The sequence below is a fragment of the Camelus ferus genome, chromosome 11 (genome assembly GCF_009834535.1).
Source record: "Camelus ferus isolate YT-003-E chromosome 11, BCGSAC_Cfer_1.0, whole genome shotgun sequence".
Classification (NCBI taxonomy): Eukaryota; Metazoa; Chordata; class Mammalia; order Artiodactyla; family Camelidae; genus Camelus; species Camelus ferus.
In genome coordinates, this window is record NC_045706.1 from 70,023,550 (window position 1) to 70,045,252 (window position 21,703).

General features: G+C 42.4%; 1 protein-coding gene across 6 annotated transcripts in view; it reads right to left on the reverse strand.

The window, feature by feature from the left end:
- The window catches only part of TSNAX (translin associated factor X), a 393,490-nt gene that overhangs the window by 281,146 nt on the left and 90,641 nt on the right, over window positions 1-21,703 (reverse strand). Inside the window, exon 1 of one of the 6 annotated variants that reach the window (XM_032491820.1) lies at window positions 5,867-6,101. The exons of 4 other annotated variants lie outside the window; for them this stretch is intronic. In XM_032491820.1, the coding sequence (XP_032347711.1) occupies window positions 5,867-5,918 (52 nt within the window). In that variant the 5' untranslated portion in view covers window positions 5,919-6,101. Of the gene's footprint in view, window positions 1-5,815; window positions 6,102-21,703 lie in introns of those variants that run through there. One more of the 6 variants, XM_032491817.1, reaches the window with a different exon arrangement.

Sequence of the window (21,703 nt, forward strand, 5' to 3'; positions counted from 1 at the left end):
TGACCTGAGTTTAAAATGGAGCTCTGCTGTTTCTGAGTGAGGGCTGTTGGATTACTTTCCTCCACTGGTTGCACTGTCTGGTTTGTAACATGGGACTTTACCTCACAGGACTTCTGGGAGAGCAGAGAAGATTATGAATTTCACTGCTCTGTACCATGCCTGGTGTTCAAAAACTATTTTTATTTTCAGTCCAGAACACAGCATAGCCAAGAATGTCATCCAGAAGCAAAGGCACTTAACACGGCCACCTGGAGGTAGGGTTCATGGCAAAGATAAACCAGAGCAGCCTCGCCCCTGACTGTACGCTGTTTTCTGGACTGGAGGGGCTCCTGGGGGCCAACAGGGACACACACACACACACACACACACAGTCCAGCATGGTGTCCCTAGACAGTCAACCTGAGACAGGCTGGGACCTGGAACCTGGGACCCTGTGCTACAGGGCTCACACCTGGACATCTCCTCTCCTCGAGCAACAGAACACAAAGAAATGATAAGGGATTTAAAAATAACTGCATACGTGTGCAGTTGGGGCAAATTATGAACAACAAGATACAAAAAGACCAAAAACCCAACTGCCAGTTCTGAGGTGTCAGAAGCAAAAGCAGGGGACTGGGCATGATCCCTGCACACAGCACCACGAAGAGGGTGGGCGGACCTCCCTAAGCCACCCCTCCAGCCCCACCCACTGATCTGCCCCAACTCTCACCCCATTTAAGGGACCAGCTCACCCCCACCCAGGGAGGGAGCAAGGGACCTGTTACTTGTTTTCACTCCCTCCTGCTGCAGCACGAGTCCCAGTACAGCCTTGCCTGAATGCCTCATCTGGACTCTTGTCAATTTCTGTTGATTACAGAGTCCAGGCACCCTGGTCAGTATCACACCCATGTTCTCCCGTTGGCCGGTACCCACCCAGCTCCCTGATCCAATTTTCTGTGTTCCATTTTCTTTCCTTTTAATACTAAGATCTCCTTCCTCCAGTTAAAGCAGGTAGTTGAGGAACTTAGCAGCAAGAAGACTCATTAAACCATGTGCAAAGGTTTGCTCTAAAATCACTGAGCAGGCTTTCTCCATGGTGCTATTAATTCTCATAAACGATTGTCTTTCTCTTTTCATGTAAAGTGCTGCTCAAAAATCTGATCACCATCTGAACCCCCTCAAGAGTGCTGCTAGCTACAGATGGGTGTCTCTAATGAATTTTTTAACGGCTGCCTTAATAAAATATAGATGAGGCAGAAGGAGCCCTCTCTGCAGCTGTTATTTCAAAACAACTAAACAACTTACGTTTCTGCTCTTGTTTTTGCAGGAAAAAGCTGCAAGCTCTCGCATCCACCCTAACAAAAGATCGTTTCTCTCCTCCTAGACCATCTGTAAAGTTCACAGTTCCTTTTTTAATGCCATATTTTCTGCAGAGGCTTATTTTCATGCTTTTCTCAATGCCCCGCTTTGCATGCCAAATTTGAGATGTTTTTATTAAAATATGATCTTAAATTGTCAGCACTTCCCACATAAGTAGTACCCTAGAGACTAGAACATCTCTCAAGGAAGTCCCTGCTTTGCACTAAATTTTTATAATACTCAGAATTTAAGCCCACATCAAAGGCTTGTGCCACTTCAAATGCCTGACCTTAAAAATGGGATACAATTACAGCATTGCAAACGCCTGCTCTATGGTCCTACTAGAAAACAAGAGGAAATTCAGGAGGTTTTTCCCCCCACATTCCAGCATTGGAATTTGGTGCACTGGTGTGAAAGAATAAGAAAGAAATGAGATGTGCAAATACTACTATATATAAAATAGATACAAAACAAAATTTCTTCTGCATAACACAGGGAACTATATTCAATATCTTGTAGTAACCCATAATGAGAAAGAATATGAAAACAATTATATGTATGTATATGTTGACTGAAACATTATGCTGTACACCAGAAATTGACACATTGTAACTGACTATACTAGAAAGAAAGAAAAAGAAAGAAAGAAAGAAAGAAAGAAAGAAAGAAAGAAAGAAAGAAAGAAAGAAAGAAAGAAAGAAAGAAAGAAAGAAAGAAAGAAAGAAAGAGAAGGAAGGAAGGAAGAAAGAAAGAAAGAAAGAAAGAAAGAAAGAAAGAAAGAAAGAAAGAAAGAAAGACAGAAAGAAAGCAAGCAAGCAAGCAAGCAAGCAGCATCAAGTGATTCCTATGTTACAAAGATGCGCACACGAGGGTGGGAGCTGAGGATGACCTGTCACTTAACTGGGTCTCAGACATAAGGAAACATTTTATAATAGACGGCGACTGTCTTTTGTCTACACTTGAGGCTTCTTCTTTCATAAAACTGCTCTGGTCTCACTTCATATCGAGATACTATATACAACTTCCAAGTTTGAGGAGGCTACCTCTATATCCAGAAAGCTCAGATCTTTCCGATTGCTTCAAACACCATTAGCATTTGGTGCTGATGACAACCAGGCAAGGACTGGACTGGAGTTAACCTTTGCACTACCTACAGATAAAGGCTCTGTTTAATCAGTAATCCTTGACGGAAGGTTACAGTGGGGAATACTTAGGATGTTTAAGAGAGCAAACTGTTTTCAAGTCCCTATTCACATTCACTCGGCGCAAACTAATTATACAGCATTCTTGTCTCATCTCGCCTTTATAGTGCCTCTTCACTGCGGAATCATCTTGAACAAAGCAGTACATTTTACTGTTAAGAGTAAGTCTCCGTGGATGCTTTGATGCTTAAATATCTGAAGTGTGCTTTGGTTCTATCAGTATGTTTCCGCGCGGTGGAAAGCAACGAGACATCCTCACTAAACTCCTTTTGAAGGCTTTTGTTCCCAAAGTGGCATATTTTATGATTTTTTTTATTAAGATGAGATGCTGGTTAAAAAAAGAGAGAGACAGAGAGACAAATGAACTTACCTACAAAACAGAAACAGACTCACAGACATAGTAAACAAACTGTAGCCTCCAGGGGTAAAAGGGGTGGGAAGGGATAAACTAGGACTTCAAGAATTGCTATTATTAACTACTATATACAAAGTAGACTTTTTAAAAATTTCTTCTGCATAGCACAGGGGACCATATTCAATATCTTAGAGTAACCTATAATGAAAAAGAATTTGAAAACAAATACATGTATGTATATGTATGACTGAAACATTATCCCGTACACCAGAAATTGACACACTGAAACTAGCTATATTTCAATAAATTAAAAAATTTTTAAAAAACAGATGAGATGCTGGCGTCTCTGCCAGCCACTACTATCAGGTAGATAGTACATGAACTCTCAGATCAGGGCCATCTGGCAGAGGAGGCAAAGAGCCGGCCGGCCGCTCCCCTGAGGGCTGGAATGCAGAATGTAGTGATGGCACACTAGGATATCCCAGCCGGACGCAGGCCAGCACTGAGCAAGGTCCCGGGGGGATGTCCCTCCTGCAGTGCAAGGCCTCCCAGGGAGATGAGCATGCGTCACAGGGATGCAGTCCCCCAGCGGGCACACACAGCCTCCCTCCATGGAATTCAATTCACCCTTGTAACCCAAGCCCCGCAGTCAACCAGCCACTAGGAAAGAACTAAGGCTCGGGGTCCCAGGGCTGACAAGACTTGAAAGAGGCAGAACAACCTCTGAGGGTAGACTGGGTTTTGAGCTTGACTTTCTCATCTGGGGAACAGTCATGATCTCTTCCTTGCAACGGGAGGCCCCCTCAAGAGCGTTGCTCTGGACCACTGGTCCACACCGCCTTCTCCCAGCACATCCACGATCTCGCAGCCGCACATCAACCACCACACGGAGCTGCCTGCCTGCCCGGCAGACGGGAAGTTTCCCACCAGTCCTCACCCTCCGACCCCAGGCCCTTCTCCCTCCTGTTCACAGCTCAGAGCTGACCCACCCTCTCTGCCCAGGTCTTTCTTCAGATAAGACCCATACAGTGTGTTAGATGTCATTTGCAATCTCATTCTTGTCCCGGGATGGCAGGGAACTGTGCCTCAGTTCATGTGTGCATAAAATGGGCATAATCCCCATACCTTGAGGATACCGTCAAATCACTAACATTCATTTTCAAAAGCCCATCAGAGCTTAAAGCAAGTGGTGATCCATGCTCAGTAAATTTTAGCTTCTTTCCTCCAGCTCTTCCAGTTACCTGTCATCACTGCTGTATTCTAGCAACCTCTTACGATTCTCCTGGACAGTGTTATTCAGTATTATTCAACAGTCTGCTTCAGAGCTAGTTTTGTGCTGAGGGCTTTTTTTCCCCCCTTCTTGTCTTCCTAATAGGGTAGAAGACAGTGAAGAGAAAATAAACGGGTGAGTGTAAAAGCACAGAAGTCCATGGAAATTTCCAAACTATCAGAAAAATGTCAGACGAACTGTAAGCAATTTCTGACAAATGTAAGAAACTCACGAAGAGTCACTGACCTATACATTCCCCCAGGGCTACAGAAATCCTCTCCGGGTACGTGCCTCGAGCAGCCACTGCTTTAAAAATCTCATTTTAGGAAGGTGCGTATAGCTCAGTGGTGGATCATGCGCTTAGCATGCAGGAGGGCCTGGGTTCAATCCCCAGTACCTCCCTCAGATAAATAAATAAACCTAATTACCTCCCCCCAAAACAAAACAAATAAAAACAAACAAAAAAACAACAACAAAGTAGTCATATTTCAAGACAGAAGTGTTCAGATGAGGTTACGAAATAAAATACAATGGTACACTTTAAAAATAATTCTCATTTTCCTTAGGGGAGCAGACATTTTACACTGTTTTTTAAATGCTCAGAATCAGGGTTTTGTCCCTCTCTCTTCATTCACCTTGTCAGCCTTTGGGTTATTTTTCTGACCCTCCAGCAGATCCAAAATCCTATTCTCTCTTTTTTTTTTTTAAAGATGTTTAACAGCTAAAACGAACTAGATGAGTCTCTTTTTCTCTAGAATGGATTTTAAAACCTGAGGGAACTCTCTCGAAGGGAATAGAGTTTCTTCTGTACGCAGCCTGTTTTGAAATACATGAGGCACTCCTGGGTAATACATTGGCTTTAACTCACTTATTATACTGAAGGAAAATGTGAAAATGAGATGGGTCCGTTGCTGAGACGTTCTTTGAGGAATCTAGGAGAACAGGAGACATGTCGACAGACTAGAGACACACAAATACACCCGTGTTCTCAACAGGGAGACGTTCCTGCAAATTGAAGTCCAGCGAATTCCAAGCCAATGACATGACGCAGACACCAGATGAGTTTCTGAAGATGAACAGTAGGGTTGTCTGTGGGCACATACAAAGGGAAAGAGCCTACCTGGGGCTATTAAAAATCAATCACATCCAACTAACTTTATTTAAATAGGAAATAATCCAAAGAAAAAGACAATGGAGATCAGCCAAGATAGCGGAGCGAGAAGACCCTGAGCTCACTTCTTCTCACGGGTGCCCCAGAATCACAACTATTCACAGAACAGTCACTGATGGAAGAGACCAGAACCTACCAGGAAAGCTCTGCCACAACTAAAGATGTAAAGAAGGAACCAGAACCAGACGGGCAGGAAGAGCAGGCTCGTGACACAGTCAAACCCTATGCACCCAGGGCGGGCAACCCAGAAACGAGATGCAGAGATTCTCCCCGAGGAGTGAGGGGTCCAAGCCCCACTTCAGGCTCCCTAGTCAGGCACTCAGAGACAGGGGTCCCCAGAGCATTTGACTATGGGGCAAATTAATGCGAGGAGTCCCAGAGGGAGGAATGGAGACTCCGATCTTACAGGGCACATGCAAAATCTCACCTGCTCCGAGACCCAGGAGCAGTCATCCGATGAGAGCCTGGGTCAGACCTACCCGCTGATGCTGGAGAGTCTCCTGGAGAGGCAAGAGGCAAGGGCAGCTCACCCTGGGGACACAGGCGCTGGCGGCAGTCGTCCTGGGGAGCTCGTTCTACCATGTGACAATCGGTGCCGGTAAACGCCACTGGGGGCCCTTCCTCTAGCTTAGCCCCAGGACCCAGTCCTGCCCTGGCCCAACAGCCTGCAGGCAACAGTGCCTGGATGCAGGGACAGAGCCCCACTCACCATCTGACAAGCTGCCTTAAGAGCCCCCTAAGCCCACAGCCACCTCTGGACACTGCCCTGCCCACCAGCGGGCCCAGGACCACAGCCCCACCCACCTGTGGGCAGGAACCAGCTCCTGGGTCCCCGCCCTGCCCTCCAGGAAGCCTGCAGAAGCCTCTAGACCAGTCTCATCCATCAAGGAACAGACACCAGACTCAAAAAGACCAAAGTCCCACAGCCAGCAGAACCAGTCCACCCACCAGCAGGCTTGATCCTGCACTGGGATCAGCTGGGCCCTGGCCCTGCCCACTAGCAGGCCAACACAAGCTTTGGGACACCTCAGGCCCAGCACCAAATATGTCAGGAACCAGCCCCACTCACTCACCAGCGATCCAACACCAGCTCAGCCAAGAGATCAGCCAGGGTCAAAGGGGCCATGAAGCAATGAGAAAAATGTCAAAAGACTAGAGGGCAGAAAGGCAGTTCCACCTTCCGTAAATATGCTAAGGACAGCAGAAAGGTGTGCTTCCAACCAACCAATCACCCAACCGGCCAACCAGCTAACCAGGACAGGAAAGTCAAGCCGGCGGGGACAGGCCCACTAGTTAGGGCACAATGGTAATGGAGAAGAGAGAAGATGGGGCAGAATTACACAGCTCTAATTATCAGCCTCGTCTCAATTAAAGAAAAAGATCCTTGGATGGGAAAAGACTGGTCGTATCCTTTAGGAGGAACTGAAGCTGAAGAGAGGCAAAAACTTAGAAAGAGAACACCTAGCCACATCAAGTGAGATCAAGACCCAAATGAGGTCAGAGAAATTACCATCTAGTACTAACGAACTCAGGGACATGCCCACGGAAATGGCCCCAGTGGGCTTGGAGAAATCATGGCCCAGGACCGGCCAGCGTGCTGGTTTCCAGAAGGAAAAGTAGAATCCAAGTGCTCTAGACGGCCAGCCAGGCATACAACCTAGACACAGTGCTTTTATTTATTTGTGGGGGGGGGGGGTAATTAAGTTTATTTACTTATTTTTTGAGTAGGTACTGGGGATTGAACCCAGGACCTCATACATGCTAAGCATGTGCTCTAGCATTTGATCTATATCCTCCTTGGCCCCTGGATACAATGCTAAATAAATGCTTAAATGAGCAAACACGTTCAGCAAGAGAATGGAAAAAAAGGCAAGTTAGTTGCACTTCTGTGAAGCTACCTGAAATAGACAAATAATGAGAAATTGGGGAGAAAACTTTATCGGCAATGCATGATCACACGCCATAGGAATTTAATAGGCCTTTAGAGGGTGCCTACTTATCATTTGTGCCAAGCACTGTTACCAACATTTTATAAATATTAGTTCATTTCATTCTCATATCAACCCTATTTCTAGCCTCTTTTGACAGATGAGGAAGACTGGTTAATTGAGAGGTTAATTAACTTGCCTAACCTCACACAGGGTGTAGCCAGCAAGGCAGGAATGAAAACCTTGGCAGTGTGCTCCAGTACTGAGACAGGCTGGGACCTGGGATCTGGGACCTCTTGCTGGAGGGCTCGCACCTGGACAAATGTCTCCTCGAGCAACAAAACACAAAGAAACTATAAGGGACTAAATGTAATTACACGCATGCACAGTTGGGGCAAATTATGAGCAAGTCACAAAAAGACCAAAACCCAACTGCCACTTCTGAGGTGCCAGGAGCAGACGCAGGGGACTGCATACAATCCCCGCACACTGCACCACCAAGGGGGTGGGCAGACCACCTAAGCCACCCCTCCAGCCCCACCCACCAATCCACCCCACCCTCATCCCATGTAAGGGACCAGCTTGCTCACCCTCAGGGAGGGAGCAAGGGAACCTACTAATGGTTTTCGCTCCCTGATCTGCAGCACAAATTCCAAAAAGCCTTGCCTGAATTTCTCATCTGGCCTCTTACCAATTTCAATTGATTCGAGAGTCCAAAAACCCCGTCCAATAACAGAACCATGCTTTTAACACAATGCTGCTTCTCAAAACTACAAGGAATATCCTCCAAACACCATGAAAATTGGATGAAATGAATAGCAGATGCCCACTCGATACATTCCTTTCCAATTCCTGACAAGGAAAGAAGTGTCCAAAGTTCTTGGGCAGTTCTTGGCAACTAGAGAAATTTCCTCCTCCAATTCTTGAGAAGGAAAGAAGTTTCCAAAGTACTTCACTCATAAGAATGAAAGAATGTGACAATGAACATATGTATGTTCATGTATGACTGAAAAATTGTGCTCTACACTGGAAATTGACACAACACTGTAAACTGACTATAACTCAATAAAATAAAATTTAAAAAAAAAGAGATACCTGGTCAGACACACACACACACACACACACACACACACACACACACACACACACACACACACACACACAAAAGAAGAATGAAGGATACTGGGATGAGCTGGGAAACATGCAGCTGCTGACCAATTGTTAATTTGAGAAACAGTAACATCACAATTTTTAGAAAACAATGCCTAGGAAGAGCTACCACAGGCCACTTGATGCCTGCCTGGGTGTTCTGTTCAGTTTATTCACAAAATCAATCTGTCTCAGAAGCAGCAAGAGTATAGTTTCAGCTGAAAATAGAGTCAATAACTTGGACTATTAGCTTAAGAAAATGATAAAATGCAAGGGTAAAGGAAAAGAAAAAATAAAGAGATGATATACCTACTAGGTCACAAATATACAGAAGACAGGTGTCCCTCAAGAAGAAAAAAGACATAAGGGAACCAAAGATACAACAGAAGAAAAAGGATATAATTGAACACACACAAAAAGATATAATAGAAGAAAACACCTATGGAATAAAAAAAAATCTAAATCTACAGATAAAAAATATACATAGCACCCAGGGAAAAAAACTGAAATATTACGACCAACACCAAGATATCTGGTAAAACCACTGAACTCCAAAGAAAAAGTATGAATTCTATGTAAATCTCAGAGAAAACTCATATATTATGTGTAAAATACAAGCTAGCTTCCAAATTAACATTCAATGCCAAGTGCCGTTGTCAATACAGCTTAGGGGTAGAGGTGAGGACATACAATGTTGGAGATGAGAAACCTTTAAGCTCAGAGAAGCAAGCCATAGAGACACTCTTGCAGACTTTCCAATCTATATCTTAAGAGTTTCCACGTTCACTGCCTGATATGAATGTTTCAATTTCATTTTGCTTATGATCTCTGTTTTGCACCGATATAAAGACATCCGCAGACATAAATGTCACTCCTGAATCTGTACCTAGTTGTTCCTACAAATAATTCCCAGGCACCTCCCCTGCTGTGATCCTTCTTTCTATGTCACACCTATTGGTCCCTGATCTCCCTTTCCTGTCTAGTTTGAGGAACTGCTCTCTAATATCAGAACAAGGACTGCTCCTATACACACGATGAACAGGGAGCTTCCCTAAGACAGAAACTGACAGACTCACACACTCCTAGGGCAGGGCACAACACACACAGAACACGGGGAGAACTGGAAAGGTGACACATAACAGAAGAAAGTCCTATGGGGAACATAAGCACTGTCTTCAGATATTTAAAAGACTGCCACGTGAAACAGAGTAAATTGTGTTTTGTCTGCTATGAGGGACAGAGCTCTGATCAGTGGCCCATCTCTCAAGGACCACGGAGAGCCACGTGTCCAACACAACCTCACGGTGTTTGTTACAGCAGAGCACCACCTGTAATATGTTCTTCATACTTTTGCTTAAATTGGCTCATTCTTTTTGCTCAAATAAATATATTTTAAAGAATATTTTTATGGTATTACTACCATAAATGGGATATGACAATCATTTGCCATAATTAGAAAACAGCCCAAATAAAGGCGTATTTTTTTTTTGGTGTCAGCCAAAGAGTTTTGGGGGCAGAAGCCAGCTCAGCTCTGTCTTTATTACAAAGGGAAATTAGTTTTAAAGAGGGTTAAGGAGACACTAACAGCAAACTGAGGCTTTCTCCTTGGCAGCAAGAACATGTAAGAAGGTGAGTCAATGGCATTCCATGTCACGTCCTGTGACTCTGAAAATCATCTCTCATACCACTGGGAATGCCCCTTTCACCTGTACAGGAATGAGTGCATGATGCAAAAAAATGTTACTAAACAATGCATAAAGTTATTTTAACTTACATTCACAAAACGCAAGATAGGAGTTCAATATGAAAAATGCATGTTATATAAATCTTAGCAATGTTCTCCTAGGGCAATCTAGCAGGCAACAGAAATAAAAGCAAATAATAAACAAATGGGACCTAATTACACTTACAAGTTTTTGCACAGAAAAGGAAACTATAAACAAAATGAAACAACCACCTACGAAATGGGAGAAAATATTTGCAAATGATGCAACTGACATGGGCTTAATTTCCAGAACACACATAGAGCTCATACAACTTAATAACAAAAAAACAAGCAACCCAATCCAAAAATGGGCAGAAAACCTAAACAAACACTTTCCATTTGTTGGAAACAGTTCTCCATTGAAAACATACAAATGGCCAATAGGCATATGAAAAAATGCTCAATTTCACTAATTATCAGAGAAATGCAAATCAAAACTAAAATGAGATACCACCTCACACCAGTCAGAATGGCCAGCATTAAAAAGTACACAAATGATAAATGCTAGAGAGGGTGTGGAGAAAAAGGAACCCTCCTACACTGCTGGTGAGAATGTAGTTTGGTGCAGCCACAATGGAAAACAGTACGAAGATTCCTTAAAAAAACTGAAAACAGACTTACCATATGATCCAGCAATCCCACTCCTGGGAAGATATCCAGAGGGAACTCTAATTTGAAAAGATACATGCACCTCAATGTTCATAGCAGCACTATTTACAATAGCCAAGACAAGGAAGCAACCTAAGTGTCCATCGACAGATAACTGGACAGAGAAGCTGTGGTATATATACATACACACAATGGAATATTACTCAGTCATAAAAAAGAATAAAATAATGCCATTTGTAGCAACATGGATGAACCTGGAGATCATCATACTAAGTGAAGTAAGTCAGAGAAAGAAAAATACCGTATACCACTTATATGTGGAATCTTTAAAAATGACACAAATGAACTTATTTACAAAACAGAAACAGAATCACAGGCATAGAAAGCAAACTTATGGTTAATGGCAGTGGGGGAGGGAGAGGAGGGATAAACTGGGAGTCTGGGATTTGCAGACACTACTGTATATAAAATAGATAAACAACAAGTCCTACTGCAGAGCACAGGGAACTATATTCAATGCTTTGTGACAGCCTATAATGAAAACAAATACAAAAAGGAATATATATATATAAAACTGAATCACTGTGCTGTACACCAGAAATTAACACAACATTGTAAACCGACTATACTTCAATTAAAAAAAAGAAAATGCATGTTATAGTAAGTTTCATGGCAACGATGGAAAAAGCGTCTTTACAAATGCTAATAATAGTTAATATTTGTTGAATCAACTGTGCTTCCATAAAAAAAATTAATATGTGTTGAATGCTCTGCAATGTTTACAAGACATTTTTATTTACATGATTACATAGAAATCTATTTAAAGTAGTGACTATTCTGTCCCCAGAATTCCACAAAGCATCCCTCAGGGCAGATGACAGCGAAGGCCCCTTTCAACACCAACAGTCTTGGAATCCGGGCTGCCTTACCAACCTTGCAACTTGAATTGCTAATTTTTAAAAGAAAAGGAATGTTAAATGAGAACTTTGCCCTATGGTCAGTTAGAAATCTGAACCGGATTTACCAAAATAGAAAGCAATTTGATCTTAACTCAGCAAGGACGAAGCACACCCAAGGGAAGTGAAAACAGGGGTCACTCTGTGTGTTAACACAACAGCAGATCATACAAGAGCAGGGGAGCTTCCTGCAGCTGTCAGGGACGTGGGCTGAGGAGAGGTCACTGACAATGGGGAGGAACTGAAGCCCTGCCTCTGCCATTTAAAGAGAGATAAACTCCAAAGGGGTCAGACGGTCTCTGAAGCTCAAGTGTGCAAATTAAAATTTTCTTCCTACATCCCTTGGCAACCTTTGGACTGCTGTAGATTTATCCAAACCAGACCCCCATGATCCTCTTGGGGACCTTCAACTTCATGGACATCATCTCACCATCTGCTAGCCTCCTTCTTTCAGGGGTATTAAATCCTAGCTGTTCTGTAAGGACCTCCTTCAGGACATGAGTTCCTGCACTGCCTTCTCTCCACCAGGCTGGGCAAGGCGATCACACCAGGGGAACCAGCTGCTCTGCCCATGTGAATGAAAAATATTACCTGTCACAGCAGTAAACAAAGGATGCCGTGGCCATTAAGTCATCAGCCGCTAATGCCACCCACCAACAGTGAGCGAAAGGAACTCAGGATGCGGACAAGCAGGCAGCCCAGCCTCTACAGCCACCTCCAAGGGTGCACCCTGAGGGAACCCAGGATATAACAGACAGGACACTGGCCCTAGATAGCTAGGTGCATATCAAAGGAATGATTTCAATGAGCCCAGAAATTTGCACCTTCCCATACGTAGGAAAGCACTAAATTCCTTAACTTGAGATATCTGGTTTTCTTTAATTAACAGTAATCTTTTGATGGTCCAACTACCTGGTCTTTGTTGCCAAAAAAAAAAAAACTCCTATGTATCCTGGCTTCTCCCTTGCCTGGGTGGAACAGTCTCTTAGAGCGATCGGAGAGGCTGTGTCCTGGGCTCGAGTCCCCAGGAAGACCAACAAATAAAATGTAACTCAACTTATAGGTAGGTTGTGCATTTCATTTCAGTTACACACGCTTTGGAGGTACTGCATCTTAGCTGCTTTCTTTGAAATATTTTCCTGGGAATGCATAAACCTTTAAATACAAGATTTTAGGAAGCCCAGAGGGTCCAGGGCACAGCCGATTTGAATGCTAAAGGCAAGAACTATTCCGCCTCTGAGAATTCTCAATAATCCCAACATCCTCCTCTTCTGAAGCTAGCCCTGCGCTCTCGTCTCCAGATTCTCAGGTTTCCAGTCATCCTCAGAGCCCAGAATGACGGGGCGAGGATGAAAGCCTCTTCTTTTCCCTAAGAGCATTTTACTTTACTCTTCAAGCTGGCAATGTCACAGACGTGTCAGGGACTGAAGTGGTTGGGAGATCCCAACCTGAAGAGCTGGAGCTGGGGGCGGCACAGAGGATGGACAGACGCCTACGCAGTGTCTCTCTGCTTCTCTCCACTTCTTTTATATCAAACCACTACTCGTTTACAAATAAGCTTTCTGTGTGATGCTTAAAACAACATGAGATTAGGTGTCCGCTGATTGTTTCTTAGCTGACACTGATTGTCATGTTTTATGCACCAGTGAAAAGTTATCATAGCCTTTTAATTGGATTAGCTCTAGAATTTGCCATCTTTTGCTCAGAATTCCATCTGTCTCTCCTGATCGGCCCAGTCTTTAAATCTTTCCCTGGAGACTTTAATTCAGTCCATTCTTTTTCCCTTTGTGAGCTAAAAACTACATGACTCAAGATGGCAGACATTCTACAAGATACAAGAACAATTTCTAATGTCTTTTGCTTCAATATGGTGTGAAAGGCATAGGGATTGCAGTTAACAGTGAACTCAACTTGAGTGGCCAGGGTGATGTGATGTCCTGGCTTGCACTGAAGAGCCTTGGCATTCAGATTAAAGGCGGTGGGAGACCTCTTGCTCCCTGTTCTGCTGAGACCACATGTGGACCGTTCTTTCCCTTTCTTGGCACCCCTTTTTAAGAGACAAGAGCCAGGAAGGTAATTAGCATGGCATGGCGTTAAGCAGAAGCAAGAACCATTCCACTGCGCCCTCAGAGTGATGACCCAGCTGGTGAAGGAGAGCCCTGAAATATGACTTGGAATGATGACAAAAGGAGGGAGAGAGAGATGTGAAGGAAAAGAGGGCAAGGACAGCAAAAAAAAAAAAAAAAAAAAAAAAAAAAAACTATTGTATTAGCTTCCTATTACTGCCATAACAAATCACTGCACACTTACCAGCTTAAAGGAGCACAGATTTAGTATCTTAAAGTCCTGAAAGTCAGAAACCCAAAATGGCTTTCACTGAGCTAAAATCGAGGTGCCAGCAGGTCTTATGGAGGTTCTAGGGGGAAATCTGTTTTCTCAACTTTTGCTTTTCGGGAAGCTGCCTGAATTCCTTGTTTGGGGGCCCATTCCTCCATCTTTAAAACCAGCAGCAGAGCATCTCCGCCTTTGACTCCTGCCTCTCCATTCCATCATAAGGATGACGTGTTCTGTGAGCACACTGGGTGCACCAGGATAATCCAAGACAGCCTCCTCATCTCAAGAGTCTTAATCACATCTTCAAAGTCTCTTTTGCCATGTAAGGCAGCATACTCACAGGTTCCCGGGATGAGGAGGAAACGTCTCTGAAGAGGCATCATTCTGCCTACCACAGCGACCACCGGGGGAGGGGGAGAAGCCACGGAGATCACAGGCAAGATGAGGAAGTTAAAGGACTGAACGGTAAGTATCTGTGTATCTTTAAAATAATAATAAGCAAAGGAGTTGGGGAGACCTGGGTTCAAATTCCAGCTCTTCCATTTATCAGCTGGGCAACTTTGGAAAGTTACTTAATGTCTCAGGGCGTCAGTTCACTGATCAGAAAAATGGGCAGGAGAATAAAACTCCATTCCTTAGGATGTTATGATACTTAAGTGCGAGAATTAGCACATGGTATTATACATAGTAGAGGCACAATAAATGGACCCTCAGATCCAAAACTAAGGAACCTGAGGCTAACAAAATTAAGTAGCTTAGCTATGTCTGTCAAACCTAATATCTGTGAAGCTTCCATTAGCTAAGCCTCAGGGTTAAGATCAATGTTTGGAATACTACTCAGCCATAAAAAAGAATAAAGTAATGCCATTTGCAGCAACATGGATGGACCTAGAGATTGTCATTCTAAGTGAAGTAAGCCAGAAAGAGAAAGAAAAATACCATATGAGATCACTCATAGGTGGAATCCAAAAGAAAAAGAAGAAAAGAAAAAAAGGACACTATGAACTCATCTACAAAACAGAAACAAACTCACAGACATAGCAAATAGTCTTATGGTTACCGGAGAAAGTGGATGGGAAGTTTGGGAGTTTGAGATTTATGAATATTAGCCACTATATATAAAAATAGATTTTTTTAAACTTTCTGCTGTATAGCACCAGGCACTATGTTCAATATCTTGTAATAACCTTTAATGAAAAAAATATGAAAAAATATGTGTATGTATATGCATCACTGGGACATTGTGCTGTGTACCAGAAATTGACACATGATAACTCACGGTACTTAAATATAGATGGATAGATAGATAGATAGATAGATAGATCTATAAATATCAATGTTTTGGCCTAATTTTAAAAAGACATCTATTGATTCAATAGGAAAATAAGATTCTACATCCAGATCACAGTGCTGAGTGCCAGTGATTTAAAGGAGACTTAGCCCCCGAGGAACTCAAGATCTGGTTGGGGAGATCAGACAAAATATAAATACATATGTCAAATAAACACCACATATGATGTGATAAATGAGTAGTACAGACAATCTGGGCACTAAGCCAAGGATGCAAGCCATTAATGTGGGTTTATAAAACAGTTCCTTGAGGGGGTGGAGTTTGGAGGAAAGAGGGGATTTTCAGGCAGAAGGGTGGGATGTGATACAACCAAGGTAGGCATACTCATCACCAAGTAGTCAGGACAGCGCAGCCAAAGTCAGAAGTCACATGCAGTAGAGGGACTTTAATGCCAGCAGGCAGCAGGGAGCTACTGAGGACCACAGATGCCCAGGGCAAGTGATGTAGGAACGGTGAGGGAGGCTGGACTGGCCTGCATGCTGCACGATGCAGACATTTTATTGTAGAGCTATGTCTCCCTTCAATTCTGTCAATGTTGTGTCATACACTTTGGAGCTCTGTTATTTGGTACATATATGTTTACAATTATCAGTTTGTTGGTGATTTGAGACTTTCATCAATATATCATGTCCTTCTTTGTTTCTTGTAACGGTTTTTTACTTAACATCTATTTTGTCTGATGTTAATATAGATACCTCAGCTCTCTTTGGGTTACTGTCTGCAGGGAATTTCTTTCTCCACCTCTTCACATTGACTCTGCGTCTCCTTAGACCTAAAGTAAATCTCTTATAGTCAACCTGTAGTTGGATCATTTTTTTAATCCATTCTTCCAATTTATACCTTTTGATTGAGAGTTTAATCTACTTACATTAAGGTAGTTACTGATTGGGAAGGACTTAACTTCTGCCACTTTGCTGTTTTCTGCATGTCTGATAGCTTTTTGTCCCTTGGTTCCTCCTTTATTGCCTTCATTTTTGTCTAGTTGGTTTTTTTATAGTGGCACATTTTGATTCCCTTAACAACTGCTTTTGTGTATTCTATAGATATTTTCTTTGTGGCTACATTAAGGTTTATATCTAATATCTAAAGTTGTAATAATCTAATTTGAATTGATACCGACTTTACTTCAATAGAAAACAAGAAGTCTACTTCTACACAGCTCCATTCCTCCCTTTACATTAGTGATGTCACAAAGTCCATCTTTTGTTAGAACATTCCCTCACACCATACACAAAAATAAACTCAAAATAACTTGAAGACTTAAACATAAGACAAGATACTTTAAACCTCCTAGAAAAAAATATAGGCAAAATATTTTCCGACATAAATTTTAGCAACGTTCTCCTAGGGAAGTCTACCCAGGCAATGTAAATAAAAGCAAAAATAAACAAATGGGACCTAATTAAACTTACAAGCTTTTGCACAGTAGAGGAAACCAAAAGCAAAACAAAACAACAACCTATGGAATGGGAGAAAGTATTTGCAAATGATGTGACTGACAAAGTTTTAATTTCCAGAATATATAAACAGCTCATACAACTTAATAACAAAAAAATAAGCAACCCAATCCAAAAATGAGCAGAAGACCTAAACAAGAAATTCTCCAATAAATACACACAAATAGCCAACCAATTAGGCACATTAAAAAATGTTCAAGATCACTAATTATCAAAGAAATGCAAATCAAAACTACAATGAGGTATCACCTCACACTAGTCAGAATGGCCATTACTCAAAATTGCACAAACAATAAATGCTGGAGAGAGTATACAGAAAAGGGAACCCTCCTACATTGTTGGTGGGAATGTAGTTTGATGCAGCCATTATGGAAAACAGTATGGAGATTCCTCAAAAAACTAAAAATAGACTTACTATAAGATCCAGCGGTCCCACTCCTGGGCATATATCCAGAGGGAATTCTAATTCAAAAAAACACATGCACCCCTAGTGTTCACAGCAGCACTATTTACAATAGTCAAGACATGGAAACAACCTAAATGTCCATCAACAGATGACTGGATAAAAAAACTGTGGTGTATTTATACAACAGAATACTACTCAGTCATAAGAATAAAATAATGCCATTTGCAGCGACATGGATGGACCTGGAGATCATCATTCTAAGTGAAGTAAGCCAGAAAGAGAAAGAAAAATACCATACGATATCACTTATATGTGGAATCTAAAAAAAAAGAAAGAAAAGAAAAGAAAAAGGAAAAAGAGGACACTTAATGAACACATCTACAAAACAGAAACAGACTCACAGACATAGTAAACAACCTTATGGTTACTGGGAGAAAGGGGTGGGAAGGGGTAAATTTGGGAGTTTGAGATTTGCACATGATAACCACTATATATAAAAATAGATAAAAAGTAAATTTCTTTTGCATAGCACAGGGAACTATATTTGATATTTTGTAATAACCTTTAATGAAAAAGAGTATGAAAATAAAAATACATGTATATATATACACACGCATAACTGGGACATTGTGCTGCACACAAGAAATTGACACATTGTAACTGACTGTATTTCAGTTTTTAAAAAAGTACAGCTTTACACATTCTGTACTCACTCATGTCGATTTACAATTATTCTTTATGCATTTATCATTAAATTCTGTAGAACCTACCATTTTGAATGTGGCTCCTCACTGGGCATTCACTTAAGTTGCACAGACCTTTGACTATTTTCCAGAGCTCCTGTAAAGTTATTTGAGTCAGTCTCTAATTGTTATTTGTTGGCTTTTTGTTTGTTTGTAAATTTCCATGAAGCAAGAGCCTGATGCTTCCAATTTTGACATTTTGCTGACATCACCCCCACTCAGGCACTGTAGGGCCTGCAAAGGAGGGGAGACCCCAGTCTCTCAGCCTTGAGAGTGTCTACTGGGGACCCCTAATCACAGGGGTTGATTTAGTTCGGAGTGCTCTGAAAGCAGAATTTATGTTGCTACTTATTTTACCTGTTGATGTGACTATTTTAAAAATTCTATAGTCTTCTAAACAGTCTGTAATTTTCCTATTATTTTAGTTTCATTTATCATTTTGTGGTTTTAAGTTTAACTTTTTTCTTTTCTGGAATACAGGAAGTTTCTCTCTTCGTTGTTTTTAACTTCAGGTGTATCGTGTCTTACTGAATATTGAGTCCTGAGTTTGCCTTTCTTAATATTTTCATTTTCAGAGGAGGGTATAGCTCAAGTGGTAGAGTGCAGGCTTAGCATGCAGAAGGTCCTGGGTTCAATCCCCAGTACCTCCTCTAAAAATAAATACACCTAATTACCTCTCCCCTACAAGATAAAATAATTAAATAATATAATAATAAAAAAGTTTTATTTTCACTTATTTAACTCTTACTTTCACTTATTTAATATTTTTATTCTTTTGTATTATTTCACTATTTTTTAAATTTCATCTTTGTGCTTTTTTTTCTTTTTGGTTTACAAGATTTTATAAGCATTTTGGGAGATTTTCCCCCCTAATTTCTACTTTCTTTAATCTTTATCCATAGTGTTTCATTTATCACATTTTATCCTTACATTACAGTAAAGGCTGCATATGATCCTTTTAAGGTTGTATTCTTTGTTTCTCAATAACAGTTATTTCTCTTTATTTTATGTAGTTTTTAAATTTATCACTTCTAATTCTCCCTTTTATAACTTTTGACCCTGTGATCTTCACCTTTGTCAATTTTTTATATTTTACGTTTATGTTTTAACCATATTCTATTTTATCAGCATAGAGTGGTCATTAAGGTCGCAGGCCAGGCAAGGTAGTCTGGGTTCAAATCCCGTCTCCACCACGGACAAGCTGTGTGACTTTTGGTGACTACTTAACCACCCAGTGCCTCAATTTCCTATCTGTAAAATGAGGATATCAGCAGTTTCTACCTCACAGAATTAAAGGAGTTCATAAACGTAAGGTTTTTAGAAGTCTCTGCTACACAGGGAGCCAGGTGGAAACTGATAGCTGATCACCGACCTGTTCCCCTTTTCTCCAGGACACACAGCTGAACTACATTTCCCAGCCTCCCTTGAGAGTCTGTGTAGCCATGTGACTGAGTCCTGGCCAATGAGACCGTGGACAGAAATGATGACCACCACGTCCAGGCCTGGCCTGGAAGAACCTCCTCTGTATTCATCCCACACTCTTCCTTCCCTGTCTGTCGATTAGATGTTGATGCTCTGAGAGACCGTGGAAGCCATTTGTAGAAAACGGAGGTGCACTGGTCCACCTGAATCACGGGATGATCGAACAGAGTAGAACCCCTCCCTCCAGACACCACCACCACCACCCCTGCCTCACAGTGTAATTTATATGAGCAAGAAATAGACTTTGAAAGTGACATGCTACTGAGAATCTAGGTTTTAGATTACAACAGCAGGTGTTAACTAACGCAAAAATTGGTGCCTTACAATAGATGCCAATAAAGTAGGTGGCGCTGGCCTAGGCATTGGGCAGAGTGGAGAGCAAGGAAACTGCGCTCAGCGACTGGAAGAGTGGAGATGCGAATTATGCAACGGAAAAATATTTGGTAAAACCGTCACCGGCAATAACTAAGAAGGCAGACCTCGTGCCTACCAAGCTTGCAGCTCTAGAGGGAAACGCTGGGAAGCAGAGAAGTCGTAATAAAATGAAAGTGATAGTAAAGATAATATGAAAGTAAGAGGAAAGAAAAAGACGTGCTCAGTCAAGGATTTGTGGGTTTTCAAGCATAAATGAAAGGATAGAATCCAGAAGTTTGTGAGCTTAAAGGGTTGGAAAAACTGACTGCTCCTAAGTCTGAAACAGTAAGAAATAAGATAGAAAGTGGTAGAGTGCATGGTTAGCATGTCTGAGGTCCCGGGTTCAATCCCCAGTCCTTCCTCTTAAAAAGATACATAAATTTTAGAAAACCAGTTAGCCCCTCAAAAAATTTTTAAAATAATAATAGTACGGAGGGCCTGGAGCTAAGAAGATGCTCGAGTCAGGTCCTCACTCATATGACCACAGATGATTCTCACAACCATATGAAGTGGCCTTACTACCGTCAGTTCACCCGCCAACCACCTGCTCCTAGGAGAACTGGGGCCGCAGGCCCAGGGGAAGCACCTGGCCTGCGTGCTGTGCACAGGGCACGTGTGCTTGACCCCAGCCACCTCGAACCGCATCCTTTCATTTCCGTATCTTCTGTGTGAGTCACTGCCTCCCTCAGAGGAGGTCCAAGCACAGGCAGCTCTGATGGGACAATGAGACCGCACGGGAACATCTGAAGCTAGGATTTCCTGTGGGCTTTTCTACCAGTGCAACAAAAAGCCCCTTTGACTCTGGCTCCCTTGGGGATTCCAGGGAACAAGCTGGCATTATCTTTGCACCGAGGCGCCTCTGACTCCCACACTCACGGCAGACAATGCTGAAAGAACACCCATCGAATCAGCCGCCTGCCAAGTCCCCAGCCGCACAGAACTTCTCCCTCAGTGCAAGCAGCTCACCAGTGACAGCTCCAAAAGTGTACAGGGAGCAGACAAGGTCTGGTGGGAGAGCGGGCAGCCGGCTCCCTCTCTGTCCCCGTCTGCGCTCAGGTTGGCTTCATCTCCAGACCAGTTTTATTAAATAAACGGGAACTGTGACCATTTCCTCCCTGGAGCCAAAACACCTGAGAAGCCAAGGAAGAGGGCAAACTCTGCTTAGACAGAATGGCACTGCTGAGCTGAACTTCTTTTAAGGTTACAATGCCCTCTTTGGGTGTGAAATGATACCAGCAGGAGCCACAAATTATCTGCAACCTGAGAGGCAACCTATCAGAGGGGATTCTGAGAAACCCAAATCCAAACGGTGTCCTGATGAAGAATCTTACAGCGTGTACATTTCATACAGATGAAAATTTTAGAAAGACAAAACCAAAATTAAATTAGACCTTAAAAAAGCAAAGACTGACTGGCTCTGGAACCAGAATTCCCTTCCCAGAGCTAACGCACATGTGATCCATTAAACAACCAAACTTCACTCTCCAGGATCCTTGGGTATCAGTTAGCTGGGTGAAGCCTTATCGCAAGTAGCCCTAGGGAGCTCACGACCCAAGACAGCATCTAGGAGCCAGAGGAATCACTCACCTTGATTATTGGTGGTGGGGGGCATTTAAGGAGGCACCTGGACAGCTCCAGCTCTTTCTCTATCAATGACAGCATTTGTCCTGTGCTTCCCGCCAAGACAAGGAGGGTCTATGGGTCCAGGGTAAGGTATTGTTTGCCCTTGGGCTGAAAAATGTGGCACCAAAGGACAGAACCAAGAGGTGGCAT